Here is a 27,208-nt window from a genome sequence, read left to right on the forward strand (position 1 = left end):
CATCCCTACACTAAAGCATTACTCAATGTGTAGTCAACAGTTGCGTTTAGTCTTTGTTTTTTAATTGATTGTTTTAGAATGTTAACAGTAAATGGAATGCCTTCTGAGAAGCACTAGCATGTTTTGAAGCCTTGGTGCCTTTGTATTTTGTCTATTTGCACTTGTTATGGTGGAATTCTTCATCAAATTCACATCCTGTTCTCTTTTCTGTGTCTCCAGAGTTGCTTATCCCTGATAATGCCAATGTGTTTTACGCCATGAGCACCTCTGCAAACTTTGACTTTCTGTTGCGTATGCGTGGGTCTGAGGGAAGGCCAGTTCAGCTTCGCAGTCGTTGCAGCTCCACTGTACCGCACACACAGCAACGCTCCAGTCTGTCCCACAGGCTCAGCAAGGTCACACTGTGACCTCTGCCGTTTTTTGGACAGGAGAGTATTGTGTACAAAGACTATAGAGGGTGGAGACCTAGAAAATGTGCTTTATAGACAGTTGTCTGATTTTGGCATCTCAAGGTCTTGCATTCTGCCTTTTTGAAGAAATTTACTTGTTTCTAATAGTAGCATGTGCCTCCACCCCCACCCTGCTTTTTGTCAGTATTTTCATAAGAGCACATCTCTTCCCAGCCAAGAGGCCTACACAACTTCTTCAGAGAACGATAGAGAAGGAAAAAAGCTGTGGGAGGAGAACTTAAATGACATCCATGTTGCCTTTTTAAATGGTAATGATGGAACTATTGCATCAGTATTGAAGATGACCTACAGGAGCTGTGTTGTTGTCGTCATTGTCAATGTGTCCTTTTTGTGTCCCCTTGTGCACTGTGTGTACAATGTGGACTGCATACCTAAAGTGCTTAGACTGGCTGCTGTCACTTAAGATCCTGGCATAGCAATCTGTAGAGTCCCTCTTTTAGATTTCTTTAATATTACTCTAATTGTAGCTTCTTTGTTAAGGTCAAATTTAAGAAAAAAAATAACTGTTTCATCTAGGTATTGTGAATGATAGGCCTATGATAAAACACAAGGTGTTATGAAGTCTGTGGCCTGACACTCAATTTCATGTTGCCTATGTTTTCACGACCTTCTCTGCCTATTCTAAGCATTTATCTCTGTGTTTCTCATATTGTGAGCTGTGTGACGAATGCAGAAAATATGCATTCTGATTGGTTCTTACTTGGTTTTATCAAGTCTATGTAATTGTCTTTCCTACGAAGAGGATCAGTGTTGTGTCTTTAATGTGTAATCTCACCAATAGGATTGGTTTCTCTTTTGAAACATGGATTGAGCTGCCCTCCTCACTGATACAGTGGCACTTGCTTAAGGGGTGGCGGAGTCAATTGGTGCACTTGGTCCATTGTTGTAGCCTTCCTCTCTTCTGTCTTCTAGCAATGCTATATAATTATATAATTTTCTTTTTGTTTATTTTTTTCTACATATGTTTTTGTAAGAGCTGAAGTAATATCCATGATATCTATAAGAAAATTATTTTGAAAGTTAACTAAAAGCAAAAGTTTAAAAAACTGTGAAATACAAGTGTGTGTGTGTGATTGTAATGTGAGCATTAAAACAAGTCTGACATTTCCACCATTACTCTTAGGACTTGAGACTCATTGTATAGCTTAAGCTTTTCAACCAGCCCATTAAGTCACTCTCACAGTAACCCTGTCACCAAGTGAAAAATGTCCCAAACATTTGAGACATGTTCATTCTTTGCATCTGATGAATATCACTTATATTTATACAAAAACATGTTTTACGCCAAAACTAATTGCATTGCTCAGGCATTTTTTAACACCTAACGGTTTTGAAAGGCTTATGGAATTCCTGCCTTAAACCAGATTTTCTCTCTACATAATGCCCTTCATATCATAATACCTGTTAGTGTGGTGTCTAATACTTGTTAGTATTCTGTCTATATTTAGTTTAACACTTCCTGGGGTCACTCTGGGCAATACATCAATAGACACCAAATTGATAATGTTCCAAACTTTCCTTTGCTTTGTTCACTCACAATAGTTGAATGACAATTATTTGTTACATAGAAAAGACAGGACTTTGATGAAACTAACAGTTTCAACAATTATAAAATGTAGTGTTTTAAAAGTAGTTTGGCAGCAGTGTTTGTTTTGATTAGTTTGTCTTTCAAATCCAATCAGCACTTGTGAATTTACTTAATTCTTTATTTTGAATATTTCTTCACTACCAAAGAATTGTCTATCTACAAGTTAGTGAATACATTATTATTATTATTATGAAAAATTATGTTTTGCAATTGAATATTACCTTTCATGAATTAAATTGAGACTGACAAGAACTCTGAAAATTGACTGGAATATGTTTGCTTCCCATATAGGCCTATGATTCATTCATCCAAGCTGTTTTGTTATGTAATTCTTATCTTTTCCATTATTTGATTTTAATCAATTGACTCGAGTCAGGATAGTGAATAGTGTCTTGATCCACAAATGCACATGATATCGGTCTTATTGCTGTTAATTGATGTTAGCTGTGTAACATTCAAAAGTAGTAAATACAATAGCAAAATAGTTCATATTGATAGATATTATTTCAGTATAGTGAAGTTTGTTAATGGTTACAAGTCAGCAACATACAGATTGCCATTATCTCAACTGATTTCTCACTGGTTTCATACCTTCATAAGATTACCTATCTTATCTTGTTAAGTTGTCATATTTGCCCTTTTAACCTCAAATAAACTCAAAGTCTCTGGAAATGACAGATTGGAAACCCCCAGATTCTTCATCAGTACCCTGATAAATGTGATGCAGATTCAAATTACAATGGGAGTGAAAGATTAGTACAAATAAAATTAACAAATATATTTTGTGTTGTTAGATTATATATTGTCCTCAATTTAAAAGGCAATGAAGAATATTACACACTGAAGGCATTTTACAGATATCTATCTATCTCTATGAGAGTGTGTGTGTGTAAAAATTCATTAAAATATACATTAAATGACATACAATGATATTAAAACTACACATTAAAAATGACAACTTTAAACATTTAAATGAAGCTTAAATGATTTTAAAATGCTGCATAATCTGCCTCTGAAATTGAGGAACCCTCCTTACAATGAGATAATAAGGAAATATTCAAACCTGATGTAAAATTAGGCTAAAAGGAGAAACGTATACAAATGGGCCAACAATTAACGTGGGTAGTTTCACAATAACAGATTTTAGAGAGGGTGATTGGTTTGTTTCAGAAAACTCCGCCTAACTGTGCGCTTTATTGCATCAAGTTGAATGCGTTTGACTGAACAGCGATCAGAGATTCCCACATCAACTCATCGAGGGTCAGCGCAGGACAGCCGATCAGTATCAGGTGAGTTCATAGGGAACGGCTGTTTAATACATTTGCGAAATTGCTATAGTGGGATGTGGAAACGAGTTTTAAGCAAATAAAAGTGCTGTATGTTAATTTAACTACATTTCTCAAAGAGCGAGGGAGAGTTTACGATGACGTGTTGACTCCACTGTTTTGCGATTTTGTTCTTTCACGCGCAGTCATAGAAGTCACGCGCGCTTCTGAAACAGTAAAGCAGGTTGTATTGATTACTACAGTAAGTATATCGTAAGATAGTACTGTTGTATGAAGCTGTTTGTTGTCTGTCGTTTCAGTCTCTGTCTAGCTTTCAGATTCCTCATGGAATGGCGCAACAATAAAATATCAGAGGAAGTGGGTGAAAGTTTACACCCTTTTACAACGCTTTCGTCATTACAAAATGAAAGCTGTCTAGATGGAAAACGTCCACCTTTCTTTCAAGTGTAGCAAAACCTAAAAGAATATATGATTTCCTCACTTTAAAACCTATTCAGGGGCCTCTCTTTTTTTTTTTTTTTAGAAAGAGCCAGTTGATGCGCCTCAATCAGCTACCAAGTTCAGTAATCAGGGCACTGATCAGGGGGGGGCCGTGTTTAGGGCTGTCTCAATCGCCAAATTGTCCCAGTGATTTGAAACGTTCGCTCCCTAAAAATCCCACAATGCATCGTAAAAACCAGGGAGCATCGTTGCTCCCTTAGCGGAAATGTTGTCATGTCTTCTGAAGTATCTCAAGTCGTTAGATGACGAGCACAAGTGTAAAACTATGAAGTCCAAGCCTTATTTTCTCTTTATAAGAGATTTTGTTTGCTATGTCTTTAATTCATAATTACCATATGAAAGTGAACTAATCTTTTAAATATTTTAGTTGTTAAAAGAAGGTTTATAATACACTCCAATATGGTATATTTCTTTATTTATGCCATTTATCTGTTATAATAACAATGTAAGTTTGAATATCTTCACAGAAAATGAGCGATATTGTAATTTATACAGCGATGGTGCTGATTCATAAGAGCTGTTAACGTGTCGCACATGATTGAGTCATTAGTGTCCCAATGCTCAGTGGATCAGTACTAGGGATGGGCGATCCCACTTATTTTCTTTTCGATCTGATTAGTACTTTTAGGCCAGTATCGCCGATATCGTTACCAATACCGATACCTCTAATAAATTCAATTTTTTACGAATTCTTTGGATAAAATTAGTAACTTAAATTATACATTTATATATATATATATATATATATTATAGGCCTAAGCGGAACATTATTAGGTTGCTTTGTTGACCTTTTTTAAAAATTAATAAGTATAAACAACATATTTAACCACAAAATTAACCATAGATATTATTATATGTTACTATTACTAAAACCAAGTTACAATATGGATACTACTGTAATGCTATAGTTAAACCATGTATTGTATTAAAACCTTGGGACTGCCAAAAAAAAAGGTTAGGCTACTACAGTCGTGGTTACTAGTCGTGGTTAATACAATATTACTACAGTAAACCATGGGTAGTTTTCATATGTGTATCATTTATTAACAAGGATTAAATATCATTATCAATGTTCCCTATCGAGAGGTCTCTCCTATTGCGTAAGTAGCTTACGCTATGGGAAAACTCCGTTTCTCGAGAAATATTGAAGTCTTTATGTAAAACGCATTGCAGCTGCACAGCAGACAGTAATGAGCGAGGCAGCTCGGTCATTGGCTGTGCTGCGGCAACTGCTCGAACCAATGACGGGGCGACTCTGAACGCGCGACCAACGCGACTCTGAACGCGCGACTCCTCGCGTTCGCACGCTCGGAGCCCGCCGAAATTAGCATAGCCAGGCTATATAATGGGCACCCCGTCATGCGAGTTCCTTTAGATTTAATCTCCTTCAGCAAAGACCTCCTCTTCGCTGGATTCTCCGGATTGTTGGAGTCTTTCACCCGCCGTCGAAAAGCCTACAGCAGGACCGCTAAGAGGACGCCGGCATCTTCAGCCGCCTTTGAAAGCCTTCTGCTACGCCATCCGGCGTGCAACGCTATATCCTTTACTGCAAGCGCTCGCCCCTGCGACGCTTTTGATTAGTAAAAGAGCAATTTTTCAAGGCGTTGTTGCAAATGCCTTCAGCCTGCGCCTCGTGCAGAGGCCCTCTTCCTGATGGGGATCGTCACATCATTTGCACTCGCTGCCTGGGACCGGACCACGCAGAAGCTGCTCTCATTCAGGGCGGATGCCCCGAATGTGACTCCCTGGGCCTCGCCAAGCTGCGCGCTCGCTTTGCCGCTTTCGCCGCAATCGAGCCTGCTTCCACCGTGCTGCCACCCCCTCCGTTCGAGCCGCGCAAGAAGCTGCCAGAGCACATAGGCTGCCAGAGCACATAGACTTCGGTGACGTCACGCCGGCCCAGTCCCCGCGTGCTTCACCGCTGCCTGAGATCTCCCCGCCGCCAGTCCATTTCATGAAGACGGACCAGCACCCCTCCAGCAGAGCGGTGGGTTTCGTCTCGTTCGGCGCGTCAGGGGACGACGATGAAAAGGATGACAGCCTCTCTATTGACGCTGCATCCGGCGACTGGCCAGGCTCGAGTTTCGACCCCACGCCATCGACATCAGCGGACACGGGCACCAGCATGGACTCTGAGATCGTCCGCATCCTGTCCAAAGCCGTAGAAGACCTCGGGCTCGACTGGTCTTCTCCGGAAGAACCCGCCCGCAGCCGGCTGGACGAGTGGTTCCTGCAGGGGCGCCGGCAGGCCCCTCGACAGAGACCTTCTCCTATCTTCCCCGAAGTGCATGACGAACTCACAGAGTCGTGGAAAGCCCCGCACTCTGCTCGCCTGAAGCCTTCTTTTTCTTCCTCGCTCTCCTCAGTGGACGGCGCAAGAGAAAGTGGCTACGAGGGAACTCCGCCCCTCGAGGAGGCTGTGGCCAACCATCTGTGCCCACCCTCCACCACCGGATGGAAAGCCAGAGCTTCTCATCCCTCGAAGCCCTGCAGATCCACCTCAGCTCTCGCCGGTCGTGCATACGCCGCCGCCGGCCAAGCTGCGTCAAAGCACTGCTCTCTCTTTGAAAGAGTGCTATGACTGAAAGAGTGAGCGCTGTCTGACTGCTAGTGTATTTTAGCATTTCTGTGCATCAAGATGAGCGGATCATTAATATTCACGTAATCTAAATAATAAGATCACTAGTTTAAAAAAACAACAACTTCAGAATCAATATTTTTATGTGAGGATCGAAATTCTTGATACCGCATCAGTATCGGAAGTATCGATACTTCAGTATCGATCCGCCCATCCCTAATCAGTACCCTTATCAGTGCCGAATTCATGTTCACGAGATACTAATTCATGACATAGGGAGCTGACTGAGACACAGGGAGATTTTCATATGCTGTGCTGGTATGTAATCTATGCATGGAACGTAGTTTACGTATTTCCGGTAACATCTGAGGGGCCTAACAATCTTCCGGTATTGTATCCAGCTAACGCGAAAGTTGTTGCAAACTACTATTCTTTCTAAAATAAAGTGATTAATCACAGCAAATGTGATTGTATGTATTAAATAAATAAAAAAATGATCTCAGTAATGAGCTTCAAAAGTGTGAGTACATAAGATTAAAGTTACTGTCTTGCAATGAAGTTAAAACCCCACCGGCGGGTCCAAAGGATGCAAAATAGGTTTATGCTTAAAACATTAAAGTCCCTGGATACAGAAGTCAGGCATACAGTATGTGGAATCAGTTGAAAGCTTAGAAACTGAATGTTTCAGAGAATACCATCACTTTTGCATTTATCTTGCATTAATTACAAAATAAAGCCTTAAAAACTTTGTGTCGCAGATGAGCACCACCTAGAGGTGACGACGTAGAAATATGCATATGAAAATAAAAGTCTTTCACATAGCCCTTAAATACACAAGTCATATATCAAATAAAAGCTCTCATTCTCAGGAATGTGAGAGAGCAAACAGAACCATAATTCCAAGCTTATGAAGCTAGAGGGGATTTTCTGTAAAAAGAGACCAATTTTATGCAATTAGTCCACTGTATGTGTGTATGGTGAGCTTTTAAATTTCGGAGTAAAAAAACTGAAGGCTGCCTTGTTCACATTAACAAGGAGCAAATAAAGACGTTATTTTGAATTTGTTGGGCAGAAAAACTAACCACTTTTTTTTTATTTTTTTTTATATATATATACAAATATATAACAAAGTAATTTAAAGGTAAAGATATTTGTACAATTATAACCTTTTCCATAAAGTAACCAGTAAAGTAATCTGATTACAATTTTAAAGTAATTAGTACTTTGGTGGATTTGAGTTTGAGTAACTTACCCATCACTGGACTTATCTGAGTAGGACGTGTTTGTAGAGATGTTTTTGGGTACGGGTAATGATTAGATTTACATTAGGGTTAGGGCAAGGGTTTGGCTCTTAAAGAACATTATTATCAACCTATGATTTCTTTAATTTGTGTAGGTTATGGGTTAGGGGTAGAGTTTGCCTGTGAATGTTTGATAGGAATGTTATTCCAGGGCCAACAAAGGATTTTTCATTGCGTCTTCTGTTGTACAGACGTTAATCTACTTTTCTGTGGTCTTCACTCATTGGCTCATTGTCATGTGGGTATCTTTGAATCTAAAGTGCAATGTATCATATTTTTGTATTTTTATTTTTTTCTCTCTGTAAATGGGCCTAGAAAAGGTCACCTGATGTATTTGTGGCCAGGCTGTGTGTTTTATTGGTGACTGTGGCTTTGTATTTTTGAGATGGTTCTGTTAAATACTGCAGTATCTCCTACAGAATGGCAGATAACGAGAACAAAGTTGGGATGGACACAGAGACATCACAGTCTAGCCAGGAGCAACAGGTCAGTTACGTGTTTTTTAACACTCAGCTATACATGGGAATCATTTTTTTTTTAAATTCTTTTCCAATCAGAACTTTTTTTATGTAGAAAAACCACAGGGCCTCATTCATGAAACATGAACAGTACACCAAGCTTTGATTCTTGTGTTTCAGAGTGTAGTATCCAGAGTAGGTAATCTGCCGCTCGTGAGTTCAGCATGTGGTGTGGTGTATAATGCCTACAGCACTACTAAAGACAGTGTGCCACTCCTGAAAGGTGTAATGGAGGTGGCAGAGAGTGGGGTGCGCACTCTAGGTGCTGCTGCTACAACAGGTTCCAAACCCATACTAGACCGGCTGGAACCGCAGAGTAAGTATCTTAAGCCTAGATGCAGTTAATGTATTTTATGCCTTAAAGGGATATTTCGCCAAAAATGAAAATTCTTTCATTATTTGTTCACCCTCATGTCATTCCAAACCCATATGAATTTCTTTCTTCTGTGGAACACACAAGGAGAAGATATAATGTTCATTAATGTCCACTTTGCTTTTTTCCAACAACAATAGCATACAGTGACCAGGGGCTTTCAAGTTAAAAAAGGACAAAAAAACACCGTCAAAATGGTCCATACTATTCATGTGCTAGATTCAATGTCTTTAGTCATACAAGCTTTGTGTGAGACTGCAAATTTAAGTTGTTATTCACTAACAACTTATAACCTTTTCCTCACAACCTATTCCTCAGTTTCTGTGCTTTTTGTCTATTTTGTAACTTGACAGGGTGATCAAAAGAATGAGAGAATTGGTAATTTAGGTGAAATATTCCTGTTGGTATAATTTTTTTTTTTTTGCTCATTTATTCTTACTGCATTATTATCCATGCATATTTTTAGTATTGACAAAGTTTTACCTGTTGATAGTGTTTTTTTTTTTTTCATTCTCTTTTGCAGTCTCTGTGGTAAATGAATATGCCATGAGAGGGCTGGACAAGGTAGAAGAAAAACTTCCCATTTTACAACAACCAGCAGACAAGGTAATGCTTTACAGTTTCAAGGGCCATTCAGACATTCTTGCATTAAAAAAAAGCTAAATGCAGGGCAACGAAAAAATTACTTGTGACGGCATCTGAAAGGGAGATTCTAAAAAAAAAAAAACAGCAAGATACACCTCAATGGTCAAAGACTACCAACCAGTGTATGTTTACATAGGAAAAAACATTTAAAAAAAACATTTGTTTGCTATGAAATGCCTCTTCTTCCATCTGTAAACTGTAAGACTTATTTGTTAGTTAATTTACTAAAGGGATATCAATTGACTGCAAATTTCTCCATTGCAGTTGGTTTCAGACACTGTGGGCATGGTGTACCAGTCTGTATCAGGAGCAAAGGATGCTGTGATGGGGGCTATGTGGGGGGGTGTGGAGAAGACACGTATGGCCGTGACTGGAGGCATAAACACCGTCATGGGGTCCCGTGTGGGTCAGATGGTCAGTAATGGAGTAAATAAGGCTCTCACCCATTCTGAAGACTGGGTGGACCAAAACCTTCCACTCAGTGAGAAGGAACTTGGTGAGTGTAGTTGTGTTTTAGACCTATCAATGTAATCACAATGAAGTAATAAAATTGAAAATTATGAAAACTATAGGTTTTTAAAATCCTAATCTTTTCTTAAATTAACTTTGTGTTTGATTACACATGGTCACAATAAAAAATACAAGCAACAGATTCTTGCTTGAAAGATTTTTCTGTTTCAGTTCTGGCAACAGCATGCTAAAAGAAGCAATAGCGATTGCGGCATTAAGGGCCCATTTCACTTCAAGTCCTATTATTGCATTATTACCCACTAATGCGATTTAATAACACACTCAATCTTAGTGTTTGTTAATATGAAACATGTTTGCGTAAGTTTAAGTTAAGTTAAGTTAAGAGCTATGTGCCTTTTAAGGGATAGTTCACTCAAAATGAAACATTTTGTCATATTCACTCATCCTATGGTGTTCCCAACCTGTAAGACTTTTGTTCCTCTGTGAAACACAAAAGGAGATGGGTGAAAAATACTGGCCTCCATCTCCATTCACTTTCATTGCATCTTTTTTCCATATAATGAATGAAGGGTGATTGAGGCTAACATTCTGCTAGATACCTCCATTTGTGTTCCAAGGAATAAAGTCAACTGTGTTTATAACAACACGAGGGTGATAAATGGTGACAGATTTATCTTTGTTTGAACAATCCCTTTAAGCTTATTTGGTTTCAACAAAATGCGAGTTAGGTTGTTTACACACAGTTACATGAAGCAAACAATGTACTATTTCAAGGTGTTGGTAAAGACCTCATTATTGTATGTTCTGCCAACAGCTGCCCTGGCTGAACCAAGACCTGGTGAAGAGGAAGGGTTCATTGTAACTTCTAACCCCAGCTACTTTGTCCGCCTGGGTAAGTTGTCTGCCAATGTTCGGGAGAGGGCACTTGAGCAATCCCTCATTAGGGCCCACAAAGCCAGAGATGCCACACATGTGGCTGTGACTCAAATCACCAGCACTTTAGACTTGCTTGAAACTGCCCGGGCTACCTTAGCCAGTGCCAACCAGCAGCTAGGAGGCGCTCCAGAGCACTTAATTCAGCGATGGAAAGAATGGAAGGAAGGGCAACCCAAGGAACTGGAGGAAGAAGGAACAAGGGAGGAAGAGGTGGATATTGCACAAGACCAGGGAGAGGTATAGATGTTTATTGTATTTGTAGTTTTTGGACTTTTACTTGCAGTGCATTACAAAAGTTTGCTCTCAAACACCGGTTCTTCATGATAAAATGTTTGTCTTATGTGTCGTTTTCTCCCCATAGCAGCTGGAGGGGAGAACCCTGTCAATGGTTCGAGGTCTAAGTGACCAGCTGAAGGTAGCGTGTTCAGGGGTTGTGTCCAGTGTACAGGGGCTCCCAGGCACTGTGCAGGAACAGCTTCTCAATGCTCGACATACAGCTGAAGAACTCCAGGTATCTCTGGCCAGCACCAGAACACTCACTCCTTTCCTCCTACAGCAGACACGCCAGCAGATAACCCAGGTATAGTCTTCTTGAGAGTATGCCAATTGTTGTGCACTATACAGTTATTAAACTGGTCTATTGTAATGACAATTGTATATCTTACTTTTTCAACAGGTACGACAATCTTTGGATGGAGTCGTAGAGTATCTCCTTCATAACACGCCACTCAATTGGTTGGTTGGGCCTTTTGCACCTCAGATAACAGAGAAAGGGGAATCTGAAAATGGCACACAGCCTAAATAAAAGTCATGTTGTGATGAAAGAGATTAATATATGCTGCAAATGGTCATATTGTAATTATCTCCATTTCAAAAGGCACATAAAAACTTTCTATTTAATGCACATAAAAATACAAATTATTAGTTCATCAATGTCAGTATTTTAAACCTAGAGTATTGGATGTGCTGATGCACTAATACATGTCTATCGAAGATGACTTAACTGAATGAAAGAAAACACAGTACTTCATTATCCCTGATTTTGTACTGAATGATTTTTTTTTTTTTATCATAAAAAGTTATGAGATTGCTTGTGTTTGCCTAAATTGCTAAATAAAATGCAGAAATAAAATAAGTTTGACTAAAGTATTTTTTTGTTTTTACTTATTTTGTTGTATTACTTTGTGTTGGCACAAATTAAGGATTCTACAGAGAGCTATATAATTGGTCATATATAAAACAAAATAAACACTGATAATATTTTATATTAGTTGTATATACTGTATGAATGAATGAATACACTCTACATCTAATATGTGAGTGCAATTATTATAAGCATGTCAAGACTGAATACTTTCCAGAAAGGGAATGAAGTAGGAAGCTATTACAATGAAATGAAAGCATACATATTCCAGTAAAAAGTTGGAGGAAAATAGACTTGAAGGATTAGTTTAAATTAACATTTCCTTATCATTCACTCCCCCTCATGCCATCTCAGATGTGTATGACTTTCTCTCTTCCCTGGAACACAAACTAAGATTTTAAGAAGAATATCTCAGCTCTGCCTTTTATTGCCTTTCAACCATATACAGTTACTACAGTACACTGCGAAACAAGACAATAGGACCGTGAAGAACCAGTACACGTTTCTAATCTGAGTAGTGCAAAAAGATTACACTTTCTAAAAAATGCTGTATTTAAACCTAACATACTATGAAATAGTGTTCTATGGACATACTGTAGCAGTTATTGAGGTAGCAACCAGGTATAAAGTGACAATGAATTAAGTGCAACTCTGGACATGTGCAAAAGTTGGATGGTGTACAGGTGTGTGTGTCAGTCCAGTCCCTGAGTATTGAGGAGTCTGATGGCTTGGGGGAAGAAGCTGTTACACAGTCAGGCCGTGAGGGCCCGAATGCTTCGGTATCTCTTGCCAGATGGCAGGAGGGTGAAGAGTTTGTGTGAGGGGTGTGTGGTGTCATCCACAATGCTGGTTGCTATGCAGATGCAGCGTTTGGTGTAAATGTCTTTGATGGAGGGAAGAGAGACCCCGATGATTTTCTCAGTTGTCCTCACTATCCTCTGCAGGGCTTTGCGGTCCGAAACGGTGCAAGTCCCAAACTAGGCAGTGATGCAGCTGCTCAGGATGCTCTCAATAGTCCCTCTATAGAATGTGGTGAGGATGGGGGGGTGGAAGATGTGCTTTTCTCAGCCTTCGAAGAATGTAGAGACGTTGCTGGGCTTTCTTGGTAATGGAGCTGATGTTGAGGGACCAGGTGAGTTTCTCCACCAGGTGAACACCAAGGAATTAGATGCTCTTGAGCCGTCGATGTTCAGTGGAGAGTGGTCACTCTGTGCTCTTCTGAGGTCAACAAACTTCTCTTTTGTTTTGTCCACATTCAGAGAAAGGTTGATGGCTCTGCACCAGTCCGTTAGCCGCTGCACCTCCTCTCTGTATGCTGACTCTTCATTCTTGCTGATGAGACCCACCACGATCGTGTCATCGTCAAACTTGATGTATGCTGCACAGTCGTGAGTCAGCAGAGTGAACAGCAATGGACTGAGCACACAGCCCTGGGGGGGCCTCAGTGCTCAGTGTGGTCGCCGTGGAGATGCTGTTCCCGATCCAGACTAACTGAGGTCTCTCAGTCAGGAAGTACAGGATCCAGTTGCAGAGGGAGGTGTGCAGGCCCAGCAGGTTCAGCTTTCCAATCAGGTGCTGAGGAATGACTGTGTTGAATGCTGAGCTGAAGTCTATGAATAGCATTCGAACGCATGAGTCCTTTTTATCCAGGTGGGTGAGGGCCAGATGGAGGGTGGTGGCGATGGCGTCGTCTGTTGAATGGTTGGGACGATACGCGAACTGCAGTGGGTCTAGTGAGGGGGGGAAGCTGTGTCTTAATGTGCCTCATGACAAGCCTCTCGAAGCACTTCATGATGATGGGTGTGAGTGTGACAGAACGGAAGTCGTTGAGGCAGGACACTGAAGACTTCTTCGGTATGGGGACGATGGTGGTGGACTTGAAGCATGTTCGAACGACGGTGCTGCTCAGAGAGATGTTGAAGATGTCAGCAAGAACATCTGCCAGCTGGTCTGCACATCCTCTAAGCACTCTGTCAGGAATGTTGTCTGGTCCAGTCATGGGTTGACTCTACATAGAGTTTTCCCTTATCAGCCATGGTAAGACATAGCACCTGGTCGTTGTGAGGAGGGGTGGTTTTCCTCACCGCCATGTCGTTTTGCGCTTCAAACCAAGCGTAGAAGTGCTCAGCGCATCTGAAAGGGAGGCATCTTTGTCACAGGCAACTGATGTTGTCCTGTAGTTGGTGATGGCCTGGATGCCCTGCCACATGCGCCGCGTGTCGCTGCTGTCACAGGAAGTGACTGTGGATTCTCTGGGCGTGTGTGCGCTTTGCCTTTCTCATGGCCCGGGACAGTTTGGCCCTCGCTGTTCTTAAGGCCGCCAGCAGTTTAACTCATGTCTTTTGAAGCGATCTAACCAATTTTGGATAAGAACAGACCAAAACTTTATCACTGTACATCTAGCCATTGCAGTATCTTGGCACAATCGTTATTTCAAGCACGATTACATTTCCTAGTGCTTGTTGCATGCGCAGAGCTCTACATGGTGCCATGAAGTGTAATGGAGCTTGAAAAAGATTTATAGTAAAAAAGGAGTTAAAAGGAGTTAAAACCGATTGGATTGCTTTAGTAGACATCGATTAAACCACTGGAGTCAAATGGATTATGTTTATGCTGCCTGTATGTGCATTTTGGAGCTTCTAAATTTTGGTCACATTAACTTGCATTAATTGACCAACAGAGTTTGGATATTGTTCTAAAAATCTTTGTTTGTGTTCAGCAGAAGATAGAAAGTCATAGGTATCTGGGATGGCATGAGGGTGAATAAATGATGAGGGAATTTAAACAACTAAATTGATCAGTTAAATTTTTTTTAAAAGAGCAATAATTAACATTGATATCAAGCGTTTAAAATGGGTACTGCAGTACAAATTAAAAATATTGGAAATAGTTGTCTCCCCCAACCCCTCCTCCTCCCCAGATTCGAAGCTCAGGCTGGTTACCAGGTTGAGGAGACACAACAGGATCGAGCAAACTGACAATGGCAAGCAATGAGCCTTACGCTGAAAATTGATCAGCTAATGCTCATGGCTAGCTTTTATTATTATTATTTTCATCTTTCATCAGGTCCATCCTCTGCAGGCGAGGAGCATTTCCCAACACGTACATCCACTGATCCTACTGTTCCTTCCATGTCTGTTTCAACCTCAGCGGATGTGGCAAGTTATTAGCACAGCAGCCTTTGTATTTGCTCAGTTACTGTAGAATATCCTGAGATTAATATTTCTAATTATAATTATTAATGTAATTTCCTTATATTTCCTTCTACTTGTTCATTGGGATCTATGTCACATCTACCCCCTTAGCAACTTCCAGCCTACACCATGGATCAGCAGCTCCTCCAGTTGACCCAGCTGAGTTGTCATCTATCCTGTCCAACTCAGAAAGGACTGATCTGGTAAGCAGAGGGCCACTGCCTATAATGGAAAACTTCACATTCCCTGAAAAACCTGATGGCCGAAGCTTCCACTACCACTACACTTACAGAAAATAAATTAATAGGGAAATAATGTAAGTGGAGCTGGCTCACTTATTCAAAAAGAAATGATGCAGTCTACAGCTTCTGCTGCAAATTATTCTCTAAGAAGTCCACAAAACTGGTAACAGAGGAATAACAGGATTGGGTAAATATAAGTGTGCTACTGTTACAATTGCAAACCGTAGAAGGGTAAAATCATGACAGGCAGACATTGGTATGTTGTAAGCAACACAGCTATAACTAATAAAATTGATAAGGGGTGTGTTAGATTTGTAGTGTGTGAATAATCAAGCATTGACAATATTCAATCATATTGGTGGCACCGAGGGGCCCCCAAATCAAATTCTGCTTAGGGCCCCATAAAGGCTTGGGCCGGCCCTGAGCTAATGTATATGTTTGCATTGTTTTTATTGTTTGCAAATTATAAATCAGCTCATGTGGATTTTTTATAATTCTGTCTATGTTAGCTAGATGTATTACTGGCTTCCAAGGCCGCAGCGCACTGTGTTTGCCCACTAACTTGTTTCAAATCTGGCAACCCGGGGTGTCGCAATACTATTGGAAGATGGGCAGTGGGCGGTATCACAGAGGCCAAAAAACAGAAATTTCGTCCCTGAAACAGACATTTCAAAGTAGAATATACTGGCTGTAGCATTGTTTTCGAAGATCCGGTATTTCAATTTAGCATGTTTTCTACATTTCTGATAACATATTATGATCATTTTATGCTTTAGTACAGTAAATATATTACATATTGCACCTTTAAGAGATTACACTCAGCTTCTGCAGTAGGCCTATGGCTTTCTGTAACCCTGTTTGATTACATAAACAATTCTGGAAAAACAACTGCATATTTAAACAACTGCTTTTTTTTTTTTTTTTTTTTTTATTAAATACATGTTATCAATATACTTGGCAGCTTTACTGGGGTTGACTGGGGGAAAGTATGACGCGCTTTCGATGATGGCAAAAGATTGAATTGTTGGGTGACGTCACGCCCGTTGTTTCAGATGACGCTGTGTAGCAGGCCGCACGCGCGTATCAGGAACCTACTCTGACAGATTTTTGTGGATCAAGGTCGTCGATTTCTCCTCAGTCACACCGAAATACGGGTAAGTATCCGAGGTAAATGTGTTTTTTAGCCACCATAATTATCCGCGGGACGGTCTCGAGGTCCCAGCTGTCTGTTTTGTGTGCATACCATCACGTCAGCTAGCCGATAGCACAGTTAGCCTGGCTAGTTGAATATCGCAAACAAAACGAATTTCATCAAGTCCGCGACGTTAACATGGTCAATTGTACGCACTATTAACTACTTTTGAAGGGAAATGTTCTCTTTCTGTGTCGCTTTGACGTTGACAGCACGACGGCTTGTGGTTTGTCCCGATACTAGGGTCAAAGACAAAATGTTTACCTAATTGCGGAGCTGCTCTTTCCCCTGGACAACCTCCAAAAAAAACGCATTCATTCCTGTTTGCTGGGGGATTTATCATTCAGACAGTTATAAAAACGTCTATATTCACATATTAAAGATGTAATGTGCGTATTATTTTCGAATGACAACACTACTGTTCCCAGATTGCTAATCGTCATTTGATCACTAGACTGTTAAGGTTACAGTAACCTAGATCATTCGTTTGTTTGTTTGAAAAACAAAAAGCTAGCAAACAGACAAACAAAATAACTTATGTTTTCATGCAACTTATTGTAAACCCTGCACCCTGCTCTAGCAGGGTCACAGGCAAATAAGCCATCTGGTTTAAATGTTGGTGTTTGGTATGATTCTCCCTTTAATGGGAGTCCTGCAACATCAAATAATTTCACCAAATTAAGTATTAATCACTGGGAAAAATCACTTTCTAGTCTTGCCGTTTTAGTGCGGCTGAACAGCTCGAGCTGCTTTGATATTTTAAGGATCAATTTCTCTTCCTATCTGGTGTATGAACAAATCTTTGTATATTCTATGTCACTAGTGGTGATGAAATTGTGCAAATCAATCAGCAATGTCAACACCTAATACAGTGCAAACTTATGGATTGCTGTTTCCAAGCCTTACCTATGTCAGCATTTTTCAAGGCTAAAGCCCAAAGGAGGTAGATACAATGATTTGTTTCGTTTGATTTGTCTGAGGTCTTTTAGCCACTTCATGATACATTACGCTAATTCGTAAAATACTAATTCTTCAACCCTATTTCCAGGATTGCCCTCTCCCGTCCCCCTTACCCCCGTTCTCAGAAAGCATGGCTCAGGAGACAAATCAGACACAGGTGCCGATGCTTTGCACAATGGGATGTGGTTTCTATGGTAACCCACGCACTAATGGAATGTGCTCTGTCTGCTACAAGGAACATCTGCAGAGACAACAAGGAGGGGGGCGAAGCAGCCCCCCAGGTGAGAAAGGTAGGATACTGAGAAATTGATTTAGTCAGGTGATTGGGTTGCTAAAAGGGACATTGTTGAAGCATTTGAGGCTGCCAAGCCTATAAATGAACAGCAAGATATCCAAAGACTTGCCGTTCACATGCACCTATTTCATTGGAACCAATTGTGTTCACTCAGTTGAACTTGAAAGTCAAAGGGATTTTACACCCAAAAATGACAATTCTGTCATTTCTACGCTCTCATGTTGTTCCAAACTTTTATGGCTTTTTTCCACAGAACACGAAAGGAGATGTTAGGGAGAATGTTAGGGACTGACAGCCTCTGTCACCATTCACTTTCATTGCATCTTTTTTTTTTCATAGAATAAATGTGAATGGTGACTGAGGCTGTCATTCCCTAGCACTCTGCCTAGCATATCCTTTTGTGTTCCACGGAAGACAGAAAAGCATTTTGAACAACATGAGGGTGAGTAAATAATGACATTTTTATTTTGAGTCAACTAACCCTTTAAGAAGTGCTTGGACTGGATTGGTTTGACCATGAGTTGGTGAGCTCATGTCTCTCTTCCAGCTGCCACATCACCTGTAGGTTCCTCAGGTGCCTCTGCAGTGATGGTGGAGTCTGTCCCTGTTCCCACCTCGGAAGATGTCACCCCATCGGAAGAACGTATGTCTAGGTAAGAAATCTAAAATTTGCACAAACTATAGATCCAAAACTGTCTGTTCTAAGTTATAGTTGCCTTTGGCTTGCTCATTTAGGGTCATGTTTTTCATCTAACCGCACAATAAAGAGTTTAAGAGATTACAGCTTAATTTTTTGTTATAGCATATTTTTCTGTAAAGCTGTTTTGAAACGATGTGTGTTGTCAAAAACGCTGTACAAATAAAATAAAAAACATAGATACGTTTTCATCTTGGCAAGCAAAGTCCACTTATGATGATAAAGCAATTAAAACAAATAACTAATACAAGTATTTGGTTTGGTTGTGTTAATGCCGCAGTTCACCCAGCCCTGTAACCCAACAAATGACTGCTATGAGTATCTCCCAGGACATTGGAACCCATGATTCCGATAAAGCAGAAGGGGATGAAGAAGAAGAGGAGGGCTCGTCTAAAAGCACAGGTGACAACCCATGTTCTATGTTCTTTCTAACACATACTGCATTCAATCTGGGCTTTGATTCTGTGAATTTTCGAGAGGAGCCTTCTGTGTGAACGCAATTCGGAATGCCAGAAATAATTTTCCCCGAGATCAGACCCTATTTAACATTGCTGGGATCAATCTTGGAACATGTCTGTGTGAGGCAAGAGCTGATAAAGTGAATTGTGTGTTTCGTAGGGATTATGTATTTATCATTGTAAAGAAGTACAATGGAAAGGAGGAGGCGAGAACTGGCTTGACGATATAAATAATAGTTTTAATGAATAACTTAAACAAAAGACAACCACACACACATGCCGGACATATCTGTAAAAGATTTCTCTCTAAAATATATATAGGCTGATAAATTATGGACTCCCTTAAAGGTGCACTCAGTAATCTTTTTACTCATTCAAAAAGTTTTATTCCTTAAGAAATTAATGTCATTTTGAAACATATGTGTAAACTCATGGCCACTCACTTAAGATGAAGACAGTAGCCTTATAAAAGCTGTTTAATTCTACACAGAGATGGTCCCCTCATAGCTGTTTTCCACCGACATGGTCCGTGTGCAGTCCGGGCCAGTGCAAATTCTCGAACTGTTCCGCGCATTTCCACAACAGAAAAGGCCGCTCTGGGGCCGAAAACCTGTTTCCGCACCGCCCCCAAAACTTGCTGGTCTCTATGCGGTAACCGATTATGTCAGGGGACGGAGGGCAGGATAATGTTTCATCATCATGGTAAAGTTGTCTCAAACATCAGCTAGGGATGCACCGATACCACTTTTTCTCTTCCGATTCGATACGGAAATCTCAGTGTCGACCGATGCCGATACCAGTGTTGTTGTTTTTGCATAATCAGTTTAGAATATCTTTATATTATTGTGTGGAACTAATTGGGAGTACCCTTTAATATGTAAAGAAACACAAACCTGTAACTACACGTTATTTCAATATAAATGTGTAGCTTATTAAGAAACGCTTCATTATTAACTAGTATACTGGATAATGTAGCAGCAAAATTATCAGTAATTCCAGTCTTTAAGTCTTCAGTAGAAAAGAAACCAGTGTTTTTTTTCCCCCCAAAAATGTTTCATCTTGCATCTGGACATTAAAGGATTCAGATCTCTTTTTTTGTTCAATTTAGTTGTAAGACAGTCCACTTTTCATTCACACAGTTATTTTATGGAACCCATTCAACTTAAATACTGTTCTAAATTGTAAAACGTACTAATGATGACAATAATAATACATTTTATTAATAGTTAATCACTTTTAATTTTTAAATACAACAGTAATATATTTAAATTGTGCACTTTTTAAACCCTCACGCTTTTATTTTGACATTCTAAACTCTCCAGGAAGTCCTGTATGTGTCTGTTGGCAAATTCACTGTAGTTTAGTTTGTTTCTTATTCAAATTCTGGTAAAAAGCACCCCCGGTTCCGTTCTAAATGCATGTTATAAGTGAACCGAACTATTGAGCATCTACATCTGAGATGCTGTTCTTGAGTAGCGCTCAAATATTGCGCACAGTTGTGAAGGCTAAAAATAGTGCATCACCAGCCTGTCTGCGAGTTTGTGTCAACAGAGCATCACCATTCACTAATGCACTGGCACTGTGCATACTATATATTTATTTATTAAACATACCCTTTTGTGATTCACAGAGCTATCGAACAACTTCAAGTGGCATTGAATAAAATGCATGAGTCATATGATCTGCTTTAATGGTTCTTTTGTGTCATTTTTGGAGCTTGACAGAAACTAACAGGATTAACACACAGTATCGGATTTGGATCATGCTCATCGGACTGATACCCGAGCCGTCTAAAAGCTTTAGTATCGGAGCCGATAACGATCCAGGTATCGGATCGGTGCATCCTGAACAGCAACGGTAGCTAGAGTCTGCAACAAGGAGTACTTCTTCCCTCTATAACAACAATAAAAAAAAGACATCAAAAGTGTTCATTACGAGATGTGTGCTCTACTTGCGATATGGTATTTATGAAGATCTGAGATAAACTAGAGAGATCGCAAAGGTAAAAATACTCTACGAGAATGAAGATACAGCACTAAATGATGCACACCACCTTTAATCGGACAGTTGACCAAATCATAAACACATTGAAAAACACTTAAGGGAGTACAGGGACCATAAGAAGGACATAAGCAAAAGCGACAGTGGACAGAGCAATGTTGTTTTGGACTCGGACACTGGGCATTTAATTTTTCCTATAACGCTTGTGATAAAAAGTGAATCGCCATGTCCTCTGCAGCTGATCTCAGTAAGTTGTTATACTTGCCAACTTTGTTAGCATTTCTTACACAGTTGTCATCATATTTTGTGCATGGTTTTGTTCTGTAAGGGGATTTTTACCAGCTACTCACTAAATTTGGAAGATCACTGCTATCTGTTAAGTAAAACTGTGGGATTCTCAATCAATAATATTATATACTATGGCAAAAATCCAAATACAACCATCTGCTACACCAATGTTAATGATTTCACTGTAGCAATTTACAGAACTTAGCAAGTTAAACCACAGTGCATACAATATAATATAATTACATTACATGTCGTATTTAGCATAGATGTTGTCTCTGACTATCTTGTTGAGCAATGTAATGACGATGCAATGCATTAATCCATGTGTTTAAATATGTACTCCAAAAACAAGAGTGAAAGCTGTATACAAACACACTATGAAGCGGCATGTTTATGTTTGAGGTATTCACGTGAAACTACCACATAGATAGTAACCCATTTTGTCACCATTCGGCTCTCAGGTCAGTGGAAAAGTGCAGGCGGTTTATGGTAGGCTGCAAATTGCCCCGGCCGTGAACCAGCAGAGCACAGGCTCGGCATGAGAACCATTGCATTTTTGGTGGAAAAGGGCCATCATGGGGGCTGCTATGTTAGAATCACATGACCAGTCGAATACTACTTTACTTAATCTCTGTAACCACCCAGCTGTTGCACACTTTCACTCTTGGATTAAATTGATCATGGCTGACTGAAGAGTGAATGTATAAAATGGTATTTGTAACCAAAAATATTGATTTTGAGTGATTCTGCATCCACACCACTAGGTGTCAGTGTAAGTCCAAAATGACACACCAAAAGTTACTGAGTGCATCTTTAAATAAGAAACACCTCCAGATACAACACACTTTTACAACATTTGTTATTACTCATTAGGTTTATAGGTAGACTTTTTGTCACACTCGCTGCAAATGGATTTAAGTGCTTATTTGCAATGTTAAAACAGGCCAACTGTTTGTTTAACAGGCCAATAACACAAAAACAATTAACCTCGAACTTACAGAAATGTTCTTATGAGCTATTTATTAAAGTAATAACTGCTAGAAATAAAGTAATTGGCTACCATTCAAGTCGCTTACCGTTTCACACCTAACATGTAATTCATGGTTGCTGCTTTTGATAACAGTCTTGAGCATATACCAGTTATGAAAGATCAGAGTAGTTTGGGAAAATAAACTAATTTTGAAGAACAACATCCAAACAAAAGCCCTGCTTTTAATCGTCATAGGAAGGCAGTTCAGCTCATTTTATTTTTTGATGATTCATTGTTCTGGGAAATCATTGATCTGAGTGTCAGTGTAACATGTTGCCCCAGAAGCAAGGAAATTCTTTGTGATTTCAAATAATTTCTTAAGTCTGACCATGTATTTCATAACAGGGCCAGTAGGGGAGGCTGCTCAGGCTTCTTCAGATGGAGATCAGACTCCTGACAAGAACAAAAAGAAGAATCGATGCTTCACTTGTAGGAAAAAAGTTGGCTTCACAGGTAAGATCCAAGGGAAGGGCAGTGTTATTTGGGGTGCACTTTTTGGGAGCAGACCACAAAAGTTTTCATGCATAAATCTTCTGTGTTTGTTTTGGCATTTAGTCATATCTCGGTTCCCTTTGTGCATTTAAAAATCTGCATCCAAAATGTGGGCTTTAAGCAAAGGTAGGAAGAGGTAGGAAGCTACAATTGCATGTTAATATTAGAGATGGGCAGGAGTACTTGAATACCAGAGTACTCGGAAGTGACAGCAATGATTGATCTTGAAAATGATGACCAATAATGAAAGATTCTTGATGTGACTTCACTGAATTCGAAATTCAGTGACAACTACCTGACAACTATACACTACGAATCAAAGAAGGGCCTTATTTTTAATTTTGAGATTGATTATGTTGTAATTTTCAGCAGTGCCTTGATTGTTACGAGACACCACATAGCAATCAAACTGATAAACAATGCTGCAATGTTAATGTTTGGTCTACAGGTTTACAATCATCAAAAAAAAGTTTAATCCACCGTGTTTTGAACATCTGTGTCTGCACACATTTGCAAAATGGGTTTTATTGTCATATAATGTAGAACCTTTCACTCAATGTATATTATTTAATAAAAGGTTTATCATTGACTGTAAATCTCCCTCAGTGCCCACACGTTTGCATGAAACACCTGCATCTGTGAAATCAGAGCTGAAGATTTCCGCACAAGTTGTAAGTCCAACATAAAGTTGCATTCCATTGCAGTTTTCCCAGTATGAAGTTTAAAATTCCAAGTTAAATGGAAGGAAACATGAATCATCTGTCAAGGGCAGAGACGGTGCTCTACGCTCTGGAGAAACGTGCACAAACACAAGGCGAAATCTTTTTCAAACATCTAGATGGAGCACAGCTGAATGTAACAGAACGCAGGGTCTTTAAAACTATTTTCAACAAAGCATTTTAAAAACACCATGATTATGGTGTCAATGAAACTACAGTTTGCAGATTCATTAACAGTGGTGCACACTTACTAAGCTTATTACGGTAACCTGAAGGAAGAACAGAGATGCTTATTCTGAACATGATTTGATTGATATGTGATACTTCACATAATGACAAAAATGATGTATTATATTTTGATTATGCCCACTTTTGTACATATTGTAACATACTGCATTATAACATCCTATGTTAATGAATAGACGTTGGAATAACCAGATGCAATGACAGCAGCCAAAGATAAATGACATGCATTGTATGTACATACTGTATTTGTACATGTCTATTTATGTCTACAATATATTACAGACTGACTGTAAGATCAACTGCAACATAATTGTGAATTTCTTTTTATTAGCAATCTTCACCAAGTTTCATTGATTTCAGTGAGTAAATCATAGGTTCTTTCATAGTTTCCACAGTTGGGATCAGTCAGCATACTGCAGGTTGGTGCTGCATTTCACATGGCGCTGGTATCCAGCCTTGACTTCAGAGAATTCAACACTGTAGCTAAATAATTATTTGGTCACTTGAAAGACTGAACTAACTCTAAATATTTTGCCTGATATACCCATTTTGTTGTCTTTAGGCTTTGACTGTCGCTGTGGTAACCTGTTTTGTGCTATCCACCGTTACTCTGACAAACATGACTGTCCCTACGACTACAGAGGAGCTGCTGCGGCTCGCATCCGCAAGGAGAACCCCATAGTGGTAGCTGAGAAGATTCAGAAGTTATGAGAACTGACGGCTTAGAGAGCTAAATTCTTTGACCTTCAAATTTTGGAACCATGGCTCTGAATAACACCGTTCTAAAAATGGGTTCATTTCTTCATTGTAGGATAGGGTGGGTGAGGTCAGTGGGTATTGTCCCTGCTTGGCCACTCCCTAAACCATCATCTCCCTGTCTCTCCTGGAAGGACAGTGTAAAGTGTGTGTTTGAATGTGTGACACATGATGAGAAATGTTATGTGTGGTTTTTCTTTTCTGGAGAGCCAGGGAGAAGTGGGATTGGTTGTCTGGTGTGCATCCATATGAATTGGGGGGGGGGGGGCCTTTAATTTTTACCCTGGCATTGATTTTGTTAGGATAATAACATTATTTTTTTATTGAAGCCTTGGGATGTGGGTTCATGAGTCTGGAGAGTTCAGACTTTGATACGGGGTGGGAATTTCCTTGATATTGCAAATTGATGCTGAAGAATATAGATTTTAATGACTACTCCCACATTTACCCATGTAAAATTTTCCTTTTCTGTGTGTTTTTCTTTATTCTGGTTAAAACCCCTGACATGTCAAATCCCAGCCTGTGCATTTACAACATATTTCTCTTTTATATATTGACTTATCATGATAATGTTGGGTGCATGAATAGTTATTGGATGTGTTTTAAAAGGGGAGTTGGGTGGGGTGGGGTGGGGGTGTAGCCAGAGCCTTGACATAAGCGAGTGACTGAGTTTATTTTCTTCTTTCCTTTAATGTTTTAATGAGTGTATGGCATCAGAAGATCTATATTAATATATTGTACGTAGCTTGAATTGTGTGATTGCATTCTATTTATTTTTGTATTATCATTTGGTTGGTTGGGACTGGAGGACTGGAAGCAGAGTAGAGTCTTGTTTGTGTCTTCAAAACAAATGGGCAAGATTGGGATGAAAAATGATCCGTCAATTCAGAATCCAATCACAACAAAAGGAACCAGTTCAGTATCATCACACAAGTTTAACAGCATAGAATCTTTAGAGCTGTGTGGAACCGAGCAGGCCTGTTATTGCTAATGCACGCCTGTGCACGCAGCGATTAACTCGTTTGACCTTCGGAGTCACAGAGCTTTTAGAAGCGAGGTATTTGTTATAAACCACCAGCAGACCAATGAATGATAGCTAACAGAACTGGTTTGTAATTTATTACATAACAATTTGACATTTTCTGAGATGTGTATTTCCTCAATAACGAATGAATTCTGCTATGATTGATGATTTCATAGTGGAAGATGCATTCACTTCCCCAAACAGACAAGCCTGGCATGTTTGCACAGATATTAGGTCAAATGCAAAGTTTGCTACAGCAACATTCTAGATTGCAACTTTGAACTGAACAAGAATGTAAAAATGCAATGTCATTCCATTGTTACAATGCATTGACGAATGTACCCTGGCTCACTGATATCCAAATTAACAGGTTTCAACTGTGTTTGCTAATGTAAATACCACGTGGCAACCAATCATGTTGAATTTTTCTTAATAGAATGTTGCAAGGTTCTGAGAAGAGGGGGAAAGATTCAGCAGAAAGTTTGTTTTGTGTGTATGTAGTGTTTATTAACCCATATGTATGAAGAAATGTGCAGCGCTGAGTTTCCTGCGATGCTTTGAGTGAGGCCTGTGTCTTTGTGCTTGCTGTTTGTGTGTTTTAATATTTTTTGGTAAAAGAGCTGAAACTATCATGTGGGACATTTTGTATTTGTCTTTAACATTGTCTTGCAAGGTAGCCCAAAAAAGTATCTTGAAGTGTACGTTTTTGCATGATTCATAAACGATAACCTAACTTAAATGAACAGGAACATCACTTTCTATGTGGCTCTTATCCTGAAAGCAGCTAGGTGGATGTAACCAATTTTATAGAAATCTGCCAACACTGGCACCAAACTAATACCTTACAGTGTGATTTGAAGTTTTGGCCTTAGCTTATTTAATGACTTTGCTTCTTTAAGGAAATGACCCGAGCTTTAATTAGCACCCTCTTTGTTTTGAGCATTATCCTCAGTGGTGCTGACAGTTCAAGAGAGCCTTTGTGAAAGCAGCTCTCTGAAAGTGGCTCAAAGAGCTGGCATGCACACACACCATTGTTGGCTGAGCCTGATATAAGCCTTTTAATGAGGGTTTGGAACTCTTTGTATGTCCTACTCCTCTCCCACTACATACAAGTCTTTGCAGTCAGACTGTACAAAAAGCTCCTTTTGGTATTTTGATACAGACAAGGTGAAAGGCATTGTCAATGTATGTGAATGTTGGGCTGAAGTTCTGATGCCACTGCTTGAAACGGAGTACACAAATACAAACGGTGTGAATGTAGCCAACTATTTGGTAATGTTTATCATGTTTATCAATATTAAGCTCCAGTGCAGTGAAAGCCAGTTGGGTCACAGTTCCTCACCTCCTAATGTTGCCTTCAGTGTCTTTTCAAATCGCTGGCACTATGTCAATCTAATGCAGTATCCCTTCTACAATAGCAATGATTCACAGGCATTATTGCCTTTTAAAGAGAAAAATAGAAGGGCAAATTCTAAATAATACAGTGATAATGAAGGTTTTTAGGTTTTATTCACTTTAAGCAGTTCATTAGAACATTCAGATGGGTGATGCGAGTTTCAGCTCAGGCATATTGAGCAGTATGTTAACCAGCATTCATGGGTAATTAACCAGCATGCCCAGTCCCCCAGAGACACAACCAGATACCTTTTTTCTTTTGAAATTTAGGATTGTATGATGTGTACGAGTAAGTATAAAACCAATAAAATCAAAGTTTATTTTAAATTTACAAAATGTCTTGTGGGTTTCTTCAGTCTGAATTCTTGTAAATCAGTTGCTGTGGGAAATTGTTTTGCCTGAACAAGG

The 27,208-nt window shown here is 39.6% G+C and overlaps 3 protein-coding genes across 4 annotated transcripts in view; all 3 read left to right on the forward strand.

Moving 5' to 3' along the window:
• LOC127621137 (ral guanine nucleotide dissociation stimulator-like 1) overlaps positions 1–2,363 on the forward strand; it is a 50,102-nt gene extending 47,739 nt beyond the window's left edge. Inside the window, exon 18 of one of the 2 annotated variants that reach the window (XM_052094616.1) lies at positions 220–2,363. In XM_052094616.1, the coding sequence (XP_051950576.1) occupies positions 220–407 (188 nt within the window). In that variant the 3' untranslated portion in view covers positions 408–2,363. The remainder of the gene's footprint in view (positions 1–219) is intronic. The other variant, XM_052094617.1, reaches the window with a different exon arrangement.
• Positions 2,364–3,246: 883 nt separating this feature from the next.
• plin3 (perilipin 3) lies at positions 3,247–11,807 on the forward strand. Its single transcript, XM_052093663.1, has 8 exons — positions 3,247–3,347; positions 8,144–8,210; positions 8,363–8,558; positions 9,139–9,221; positions 9,525–9,756; positions 10,546–10,904; positions 11,029–11,247; positions 11,344–11,807. Exons 2-8 carry the CDS (start codon positions 8,145–8,147, stop codon positions 11,470–11,472), a joined length of 1,284 nt encoding a protein of 427 aa, XP_051949623.1. The 5' UTR covers positions 3,247–3,347; position 8,144; the 3' UTR covers positions 11,473–11,807.
• Positions 11,808–15,886: 4,079 nt separating this feature from the next.
• On the forward strand, positions 15,887–27,136 carry LOC127621095 (AN1-type zinc finger protein 5-like). The gene is made up of 7 exons (XM_052094548.1): positions 15,887–15,960; positions 16,300–16,401; positions 17,488–17,689; positions 18,242–18,347; positions 18,672–18,793; positions 22,514–22,621; positions 24,188–27,136. Exons 3-7 carry the CDS (start codon positions 17,530–17,532, stop codon positions 24,334–24,336), a joined length of 645 nt encoding a protein of 214 aa, XP_051950508.1. The 5' UTR covers positions 15,887–15,960; positions 16,300–16,401; positions 17,488–17,529; the 3' UTR covers positions 24,337–27,136.
• Positions 27,137–27,208: the final 72 nt, after the last annotated feature.

Source organism: Xyrauchen texanus, chromosome 27 (assembly GCF_025860055.1).
Source record: "Xyrauchen texanus isolate HMW12.3.18 chromosome 27, RBS_HiC_50CHRs, whole genome shotgun sequence".
Lineage (NCBI taxonomy): Eukaryota > Metazoa > Chordata > Actinopteri > Cypriniformes > Catostomidae > Xyrauchen > Xyrauchen texanus.